This window comes from Lycium ferocissimum, unplaced genomic scaffold (genome assembly GCF_029784015.1).
Source record: "Lycium ferocissimum isolate CSIRO_LF1 unplaced genomic scaffold, AGI_CSIRO_Lferr_CH_V1 ctg17846, whole genome shotgun sequence".
Lineage (NCBI taxonomy): Eukaryota > Viridiplantae > Streptophyta > Magnoliopsida > Solanales > Solanaceae > Lycium > Lycium ferocissimum.
Window position 1 is genome coordinate 4081 of NW_026717451.1, and position 11133 is coordinate 15213.

Here is an 11133-nt window from a genome sequence, read left to right on the forward strand (position 1 = left end):
AATTCTGTTGACTTTTCGTAATTTGCTTCAAATCCTTCAAAATGTTTTTTTTTTTTTTTGTTTAACCATCCTTTGCAATCCGCTGAACCGATTAATCGATTCACGTCCAGGTGTATGCTACAGAGGATAAATGAAGTAAAGTAGTACAAATTCGTCGTATTGTTTTTTGAACATTAGCATCATGAATTACATGGCTAGCACTACTAGAAAGTTGACCATAGTCCTTTTAATTCCCTTAATCATAGATCCGATTTGCTTAGCAATAGATACTATATCAATGAATCAAGAAGTTGTAGATGGTGAAACTGTAGTTTCAGCAGGAGGTACATTTGAGCTTGGCTTCTTTAGTCCTGATGGATCCCAAGGGCGATACGTCGGGATATGGTACAAGGGATTACCAGTTGAAAAAGTTGCATGGGTTGCAAATCGTGAAAGACCATTAATTGGATTATATGGAGTTCTTATGATTAATGCTAGTGATGGCAATTTGGTCCTTGTGGATGATAAAAATGTGCTAGTCTGGTCTACACAAGTTAGTTCGACGTCATCCAACAACACCATTGCTGTGCTTACTGCTCAGGGGAATCTTGTTCTTCTGGATCAGAACAAGCTGAACGAATCAGTACCGTTATGGGAGAGCTTCAATCATCCATCTGACACACTCTTGCCTCGTATGAAGATAGGGATGAATACTATAACAGGGGAGCAAATAGTTCTCACATCTTGGAAAGATGATAAAAATCCGTCGTTGGGGAGTTTTAGTACCGCTCTGGTGGATCCTCAGGAACTTGTACAAGTACTTATTTTGAATGGCTCGTCAAAGAAGCATTTTAGATCGGGGTAGTGGAATCGGAGAAGCTTCATTGGAGTGCCTAGCATGACTAAAGACTACCACAATGGCTTTCAACTACTTACGGACAATAAAGGGGAGGAACTTTATTTTTCTTATGTTATACTCAATTACTCTGCTCCAACATTGATATACTTAGATTCCTCGGGAGCGATAATTCAGATGGATTGGGATGCAGAAGAGAAAATGGTTAAGGTTGCAGGTAGTACCTAAAGGTCAATGTGACTTGTATAACACATGCGGTACTTTCGGAAGCTGCAAGAATAATGATTCACCAGTGTGCAAATGTTTGAAGGGTTATGAACCAAAGTCTATCGATGAATGGAGCGTAGGGAATTGGACTAATGGTTGTGTTCGGAGAGCACAATTCCAGTGTGTGGAGATGGCCACTGGTCCAAAATCTGATGATGAGAGAAAGAGGGATGTATTTTTACCAGTTTCAGGGATGAAACTACCAGGATTTCTCATTACCTACTTCTTACTTAGATAAAATGGAATGCGAAAATTCTTGCTTGAAGAACTGTTCTTGTTTGGCATATGCTTATGTGGATGGAATAGGCTGCATGATTTGGGGGAAAATCTTATTGACCTTCAAGAGTTCTCCCATGGTGGAGAGCAACTATACATTCGCCTTGCACATTCCCAACTTGGTAGATACACCAATCTTTACTACTTGAACGAAACTTTGATTCATTTTGGATTCGGCTTATCTTCTTTTTTTCCATGAACATGAATGTTAGTATCCGCTCTATATTCCAACGGGTACTTCTACCTCTCACCGGCGTAGGTACCGAGTAATTTTGCTCACCAAGTACCAAGGTAGATGCGAAAAAAATCACCTAGTGTTTTTGCCTCAGCCGGAATCCGAACTTGAGACCTCATGTTTTGTTGGATTCACATTTACGCTTCATATTTTAGTTTTTTTACTAATTGAGTTGTCTTTTGTCATGCAGATAGAGGAGGCAAATCGGAGCCTGTATTGCAATTATCGTTTCAGCAACAGTTGGCCTAATTCTTATTGTTTGCACTATTTATTTGTTGAAGATCAGAAAAGAGGTACAAGCCATTCAATCATTTCGATTGTTAATCGATTCAGAGCCACAACTTTTGCTACCTTTTGGAGAGACTCTAATTTTTACTAAACTTTATCAGGCATTGGGAGTTTAATCCTTTTGCATAGCTTCGAAACAATCTTCAGCAGCAAATTTGCTTCTTAACAGTTTTACTCAAGGTAGCAGTTCAGAATTACCCGTTTTCAGCTTCAAATGCATAGAAAATGCTACTAAAAACTTTTTGCACTAAATAAACTTGGAGAGGGGGATTTGGACCTGTTTACAAGGTATCACGTGTATGTTTTAATTATCGAACTTCAGCAGAAAAAACAGCAAATATCACGCAGTCTATACTCATTTGCTTATAATTAAGTTGAATAGTCATGTGTGATTCATATATAGGGGGTATTAGCAAACGGACAAGAGGTTGCTATTAAAAGACTTTCGAGGAGCTCAGGACAAGGCATAGAAGAGTTCAAGAATGAGGTTACACTAATTTCCAGACTTCAACACAGAAACTTAGTCAAATTGATAGGATTTTGCATTCATGAGGAGGAAAGTTGCTGATCTATGAATACATGTCCAACAGAAGCTTAGACATTTTCATATTCGGTGAGCTAATTAAGAAGATTTAACGGTTTTCTTGATGGATGATGGTTACTCTAATTAATTTGTGTGCTTGGCAGGATCAAGATCTAAGGATAAGGTGGCGTTAAGTTGGAATCAACGATATAGCATCATTGAAGGTTTAGCTAGAGGGCTTCTTTATCTTCATCGTGATTCGCGACTAAAAATCATTCACAGAGATGCGAAGACGAGCAATATTCTCTTAGACGAAGATATGAATCCCAAAATCTCTCGATTTTGGAATGGCTAGGATTTTCGGAGGGAATCAAACGATAGCAAATACCAACAGGATTGCCGGTACCTAGTAAGTATTATTAACCGTCATAGCATTGAAATTCATCGAACTAAATTGTCAATTTATGTGCGCTCCAATGCAATGGTTACATGTCCCCCCGAATATGCAATACAAGGAATTTTCTCCGAAAGTCGGATGTCTTCAGGTTTGGTGTCATATTGTTAGAGATTATCTGCAGTAAAAGAAACAACAGCTATTCTCACTCCAAAGACGACCCTCTCAACCTTCTAGACCATGTAAAAAAAAATGAAAACTCTCTCATTTTTTCATATACAAGATTCCTCTCTATAACAACCGTCCTCTATCACAACATTTCACTTATAACGGCCAAGTTCTCTTTGGAAACCATCTTTCATGTTATATTGTATGTTCTTTATAAAAGATTTCACTATAAGCCAGCCCAAAAATATCGGCACAAATGACGTCATGTACAGAGAGGTCTAACAATCTCCTACTATTTTCACACGACATAACTAATTAAAGTGAAACAAATGTATTTAGGCATGGCAACTGTGGAATGAAGGGAAGATACTGGAGTTTCTGATCCTGAAGGTGGCTGGTTCACTTGATACAACACAGGTTGTTAGATGCATCCTTGTGGGCTTGCTTTGTGTGCAAGAACATGCAAATTATAGGCCAAACACAGCTACAGTTGTGTCCATGCTCTGCAGTGACACAGTTCTTCCTTCGCCTAAGCGACCTGCATATAGCAGCAAAGACAGAAGCCCTAATGATTCAAGTTCTTCACCTTGCTCCAGAAACTCTTTTACTATTTCAAATGTTGAAGGACGTTAACTTTAATCTATCTGTTTGGGACTCTCCATGTAATAACTGTTCTTGTCCTTGTCCAAGTTTGCATCCTAATTTCTTTAGAATTTAGTCATTTGTGTTTGTGGAAAAATGCACTTGATGTCAGTTTCATATACTTACATTCAAGAATCACATGGATAGAACAATCAAGATGTATGTATGTCGTTTTTGCTGCTTCCAACTGATATTTAATGGAGTTGATTGGTTGTTTATCTAGAATTGATTTTGTAAAACACAGTGCCGGTGCCGATGCCGATAAGTTTTGACCTGACACCACTTTGAGACAAGTCACCAAATATCCGGTGACACAAAAAAACTTAGGGAGGGATTTGTGTGTGTGTGGGGGGGGGGGGGGGGGGGTGTTAGAACAAGAATGATAATAATAAAAGAAATCCAAAATAAACTTGCTTGGCTTAGAGGCACGTTAAGACGTTTCTTGAAGATAGTTGAGTCTCTCCCACGAGCAAACGGAAGAATAAATAACAACTCTATCTTCTATTCAACTAAGCCACAACAAGTAGCATTCAAGAAAGTTGCTCTTCTATTCTTGAATTGGTGATTTCACCTTTTGATCAATGTCTCTCTAAAGTTTTAAGAGGAAATTGTTTTCTTCAAGTGCTTGCCTTTTCCAAAAGAATGAAACACTATTTATAGGATAAAAAATTACATAACATAAAAGTTTTCATTAAATAGGATTTAAAATAGGTTCATGAATTTTTTTTAAAATACATGCAACTTTCATGTAACTTTCAAGAACCTAAAAACGTAAAATACTAAATGAAGAATGTATCTTCAAATTCACATTCATTTAGTTTGAAAAACTTTTTGTCGATGAAATGTTTCAAAATTAATTAAAACATTAACTTAACAATCCCCCCACTTGTTTCAAGGAATTTTGAAAATATTTTTTTGAGACATTAATCTAGTAATATGCATCAATAATGGTGTCTTTTGGACTTGAACCATTAGCTAGTGAATACATTCTAAATCATTGACTACTTAGTGAACGAATCTTGAACCGAGTAGATCATTAAATGAAGTAGAAAATTTTCACGCACATTACTATGTTCCTGTGAAAATCGTAATCCTTCGACACCTTACGGCCATGTGTCCTGAATCCTTTAAACTAAGTGCTTTAAGATTTCCCTGTTAAAAATCTTATTGAAGCGGCCTCCACTTCGCACTTAGCGCGTGGAATTCATCAAGAGTAACTTTGCATACTCCGACCAAATAGTCTACGAATTCATTAAGAGAATTTAATCTCATCCTCCTTTACGGCAAAGTGTCGGTAAATCTATCAAGGGTTCCTACACACTCCAACCGATACCGGTTTATAGACTTATTAAGAGAATATAATCTCATCCTCTCTCTACAATAGGAATATTGGTAAATCTATCAAGAGTCGTCATACTAACTCCAACCGAGATCGGTCTTATAGATTTATTAAGAGAATAGAATCTCAACCTATGCACATTTACTCACTCTTTGAAGAAATGGAATTTTTATTGATGTGCTCCACAATTGTAACTTTACTTGTTTTCCCTTTGAACCTAAGATTACATCATTAGGTAGGGTTACCATAAAGTACCATTATTTACAACAAACTTTATTCCCATCCCTTTACAAGTTTCCATTACTAACTCTTTGCCTAATCCTTTAGACAAAGGATGCTTAGATTAAATCTAGACTTTACATATTGAAGCGATATTATGCCATCCTCCAATAGTCTTCTCACATGATTATGTTTGAGACGAACTTGCCTCGATTTGCCATTGTAACAATCGCGGAAGCCCGAAAATAGCGGCTTTATTATCACAATAGATAGTCAAAGGTGGCATTGGCTTACTCCACATAGGAATATCTATCAAGATACTTGAAGCCGGCTTCTTCTCCAGAAGACATAGCTATAAATTCGACTTCCATGGTTGAGTGAGTAATACGGTCTCGTTTCTTTGATTTCCAAGAGATTCTTTGCTCGCCAAAGTGAAAATCCAAGCAAAGTACGTATTTAGAGTCATTTGGATCGAATTCCAAGTAGCATCACTATAGCCTTCAATAACTCGCCGGAAAGGTAGAATAATGTAGGCCATTATTAATCGTGCCCTTTAGATACCTTAAAACACGAATTAAGGCATTCCAATGTTCAACTCCGGGTTACTAGTAAACTTGCTCAAAGTTCCTACCGCATAACCAATATCGGCTCGGTACAATGCATGGCATACATAAGACTCCCAACAATCCGAGAATACGTCAATTGATCAAGAACGTCACTAGAGTTTCGCACTAGTTTGATGCTGCCAGATCAAACGGTGTAGAGTTAAAGCTTGTCATCAAAATGACCAAACCTCTTGGAGAACTTTCTCAATATAACTTGCTTGAGTAAGAGTCAAAGCATTAGTCATCTCACAATTTTAATGCCCAAAATTACATCGGCTTTCTCCAAGATCCTTCATTTCAAACTCGAGAAGCAAGAAATGATTTTGTTTCTTTAACTCTTCAATATCGCTCCAAAGATCAACATGTCATCTACATAGAGACGGATTATAACTCCTGAAGTTTTCTTGAAATTTACCGAATATGCATATATCGCCACCATTGATTGAGTAGCCATTAGAAATCATGACCTTTCTAAATTTCTCATGCCATTGCTTTGGAGCTTGTTTAATCCATAAAGAGATTTACGAAGCTTACAAACTTTATGTTCTCGACCGGGAATGATGAACCCTCCAAGTTGTTTCATGTAAACTTTTCATCTAGATCTCCATTCAAAAACGCGGTCTTCACATCCATTTGATGAATTATCATATTATGAATTGCTGCTAAAGCAATTAAGAGCCGAATAGATGTCATCCGAGCTACAGGTGCAAAGGTATCAAAATAATCAATATCTTTCATTCGAGTAAAACCTTTTGCTACCAAGCGAGCTTTGTACTTATCTATAGTACCATCGATTTAATTTCTTCCTAAAAATCCATCTACAACCAATAGGTTTACACCCCAGAGGAAGATCTGACAAAATCCATGTATCATTTGACATGATAGAATGCATTTCATCATCAATAGCTTCACGCCAGAAAGGAGCATCATGGGAAGATCTCAAGCAAAGATAACTTTCGGGATCTTTTTCAACCAAATAGACTTGAAAATCGTAGTCCAAAGTTCTTTCGTCAAGCCGATCTTATACCGTTCGATGGCTTTCTTCCACTAATTAATCAAGTTTTTTCCTTTTAAGAGGAGATGTAAAAGAACTTGCATCTTGTTCTAAAGATTCTTTTGCTTAGGAAATATATATTCTCAAAAAAGTTAGCATGTAAGGATTCAATAATTGTGTGGGGACTTGGAGTCTCAAGATTTAAGAATCTATAAGCCTTCTTAATGGTCCGAGAATAACCAATAAACACACTGAATCTACTCCTTATAGCCAACCTTGCCAAATGTTGATCCGGTAATCTAACATGAGCCAAACAACCCCATACTTTAAAATAATTTATATTTGGCTTTCGGTTCTTCCAAAGTTCATAAGGGGATGCCTCAAGTTTCTTGGAAGGTATTCGATTCAAAATATGACAAGCCGAAAATAAGGCTTACCATAAATTTCCAGCATACCGGATCCATAAAGCATAGAATTAACCATTTCTATGAAAGTCCTATTTTCCTTTCGCTACACCATTTTGTTGTGGTGTATAAGATGTAGTCAATTGTTTTTCAATGCCTTCTTTTTCACAAAAATCAATAAAATCCGATTTAAATATTCTCCACCTCTATCGAGATCTAATTGATTTAATCTTCAAACTCAATTTATTTTCAACTCGCTTTATATGTTTTGAAAGACTCAAATGCCTCATCTTTTGTTCTTAATGGAAAGACATATGTATATCTTGAGTAATCGCCAATGAAAGTGATAAAATATCTCTTACCATGACGTGACAAACAATCCATCTCACGTATATCGGTGGAATTAATTCCAAAAGTGTGGATGTTCTTTTAACCGTCTTAAAAGGTTTCTTTGTTATCTTGCATTTACTACAAGTAAGACACTTAGTAGTATGATCTTTTCCACAGTCCTTAATTAATCCATTTTTCACCATAAGTTGTATGGATCTAAAATTCACATGACCAAGACGTTCATGCCATAAATCTAGAGACTCCACAATATAGTTATAAATATTTTCATTATCAATATTGAGTTTGAACATTCCATTTGTAGCATAGCCTTTTCCAACAAATATGCCATTTTTAGACAAGATAAATTTATCCGCCTCAAAATCATTCTAAAACCATGCTTCGAAAGAAGCGTACCCGACACTAAAAGTTCTTCTAATTTCAGAACATGCAATACGTCCATCGGCGTGACTATCTTTCGGAAGTAAACTTTAATTCAATGAAGGCCTTTTCCCACAACCTGGGCAAAGGATGAGTTTCCCATATACAAAACTTTATCGTCCCCCACTAATTCATAGGTCTTGAAAGCATTTCGATCACCCGATATATGACGAGTTGCGCCCATGTCTATCCACCATTCCACTTGATTTCCCGCTTACAAATGTCCGTAACCATTGCTACAAATTCATCTTTTCTATGGTTATTTGCCTTTTCTTTCTTCTTTTCGGCTTTAAGAATTTTACAATCACGCGCATAGTGACCAAATTTGTGAGTGGTAACATTCAACCGACTTAGAATCGGTAATCGAAGTGCGCTTGAAATTCGTACTTCTCTTTGCCTTCGGAATTTTCTTATTATGAGATTCCTTCTTGGTTGATTTTTCTTCAACCACATGAGCTTTCATGACGGGTTCCTTCAAAATATTATTGTCACGATATCGAGTCTCTTGTTCAATTTGCAAATGTTGCAACAATTGCTCAAGAGTCAAATCTTCTTTCTTGTGTAAGAGTTTGCTTCGTATTCTTTCAAGAGGAAGGAAGTTTCGAGACAATAGCACCAACATGAAAATTTTCATCAAGAACAATTCGTAGATAGCAATTTTATTAGCTATAAGTTGGAATTCTTGCACTTGTTCGGTGATTGACTTATCATCAACCATTTTGAACTCCATATAGTTTGAAACAAGAAATTTCTTTGAACTCGCCTCTTCCGCCAAATAGATATTTTGGAGAGTGTCCCAAATATCCTTAGCAAATTTGCACTTGGTATAATATTGATCATAAAATTTGTTAGACATTCCTCCAAGAATATAATTCTTACATAAATAATCATCATCTTTCCACTTGGCAATTTGTTCTTTAATCAAAGTAGCCTGCTCGGTTGCCACCTCGGAACCGGGAGCATTAGGACAAGGTTGTTCAAGAACATATGCCAACTTCAATCTTCTTAAAAGAATTCCATCTTTCCACGCCATCTAGGAAAGTCTTTGCCATCGAATATTTCAAAATTAGGATTAGGCAGAGATGGAACACCATTTAATGTTGATGTAGTAGCCATAGAGACAACTATCTTCAAATTGTTAGAACAAGAATGATAATAATAAAAGAAATCCAAAATAAACTTGCTTGGCTTAAGAGGCACGTTAAGACGTTTGAAGATAGTTGGAGTCTCTCCCACGAGCAAACGGAAGAATAAATAACAACTCTATCTTCGGATTCAACTAAGCCACAACAAGTAGCATTCAAGAAAGTTGCTTTCTTCTATTCTTGAATTGGTGATTTCAATTCCTTTGATCAATGTCTCTCTAAAGTTTTAAGAGGAAATTGTTTTCTTCAAAGGCTTGCCTTTTCCAAAAGAATGAAACACTATTTATAGGATAAAAATTACATAACATAAAAGTTTTCATTAAATAGGATTTAAAATAGGTTCATGAATTTTTTTTAAAATACATGCAACTTTCATGTAACTTTCAAGAACCTAAAACGTAAAATACTAAATGAAGAATGTATCTTCAAATTCACATTCAATTAGTTTGAAAAACTTTTGTCAGATGAAATGTTTCAAAATTAATTAAAACATTAACTTAACAGGGGGGGTGGTGAATGCTTTTGAGTTGTGAAATAGCCCGTCTCTCCCTAAGAGCACTTGTGAAAGTTTGGTCAAACACAAATTGTTACTCTACTAGTAGTGATAAAAGTCTTCTTCAATTAATTAGCTAAACACAAACTATTATTCCCTAAAATTACTTTTTTTAAAAACACTCTTTATAATAACCTAATTTTGAAAGTTTGGCCAAGCAGGCTATTAGCCGTGTCTAAAGAAATAAAGCAAGAACATTGTGTTAGTAACTTTTAAAATCTCAAAACACAAAGAAACATATTTTAAATAATTAAATCCACAACGTTCTTGCCAAGTTTTCTCCTAGCTCATAAATTTATACTACCTTGAAGCACCCTAAGTTCATTTCAATTACGCCATAACTTTTAGTCAACACTATAATGCTTTTAGAAAGAACCCCTTTTAATTAAAATACTAGTGAATCTTCTCGTGCTTTCCACGATTATGAATGTAATTCTATTTCTGTCTTTAAAGAGTATAAAATCTAACATTATAAGAAGATTTATCTGTGAATATTAATTGAGTGACTTGATAATGTACAAAAAAAAAAAATATATTGATGATGCATGTAACTTAAACTCCAAATGAGATCAGTTTCACCATGACTTAGATCTTTTTTAGTTGACAATTTCTGCAAAAGCCCTACACCATTTAGCTTCAATTTATAATAATATCAAAGATTCCTTCAAGTAATTTGGTACCTTTGCTCTTAAACAACTATTGTGGAAATAATTGTTCTTTTTTTCTTCTTCTTCTTCTTTCTTTTGTTGTTGAAGCGCCAAATGATTATAGTGAGACACATTTCTTCAGGTTTTGCTCTCACATGTGTGTAAATTTGAAGCTAAGGTAATTCTTTAGAAAATTAAGAGGTATTATAATGTGACACCTCCTTCAAATTTGATATTTTTATATATGAAAGGCTTATTTAGTCTACATAAATAGATACCGAAATACTTGAATTTAGTTTAACAAATAAAAATTAGGAAGGGGAGAGCTTGAGTAACAATGAAAGGAAAATGACAAAAGGAGGAGGAAAAAGATAAATAGATTGAAGATAACATTACAGCAAATAGGTTATTAATTATCTGGTGATAACCTTTGAGTAACAATTAAAGAAAACTCACAAAAGGAGGAGGGAAAAGATAAATAGACTGAGAAGGGGTAATATTATCATAAATAGCTTGTTAATTATTTGATGATCCTTTTTAAATTCATTGGCAAGTTTAGCATCCAAGAAATTTCTGTCCTCCCTATGCTTGTTTTCTCTCTTTTTCCTATAAGCATGATATAGTCCACCTTGATAACTCACAAATCACAACTCTTCATTTCTATAACCACTACCAAATGATTAATGGTTTTTTATTATAATTAAAAGTCTGTCAGTTTCTTTCCTAGTGCTCTAAATAGAGCTAATTAGTTAGCTACTTTCCATCAAGACTTAAATAAGGAAGAGGGAAAAAAACCAAAAAATTTAAAGGCTTTGACATTTTATAATTAGA

General features: G+C 35.4%; 1 protein-coding gene and 1 pseudogene across 1 annotated transcript; one reads left to right on the forward strand and one right to left on the reverse strand.

Annotated features, from left to right (window-relative positions):
• Positions 1–277: 277 nt before the first annotated feature.
• On the forward strand, positions 278–3698 carry LOC132042779 (G-type lectin S-receptor-like serine/threonine-protein kinase At4g27290; annotated as a pseudogene).
• A 4563-nt stretch (positions 3699–8261) lies between these two features.
• On the reverse strand, positions 8262–8990 carry LOC132042780 (uncharacterized). The gene has a single exon (XM_059433296.1). It carries the CDS (start codon positions 8988–8990, stop codon positions 8262–8264), a length of 729 nt encoding a protein of 242 aa, XP_059289279.1.
• Positions 8991–11133: the final 2143 nt, after the last annotated feature.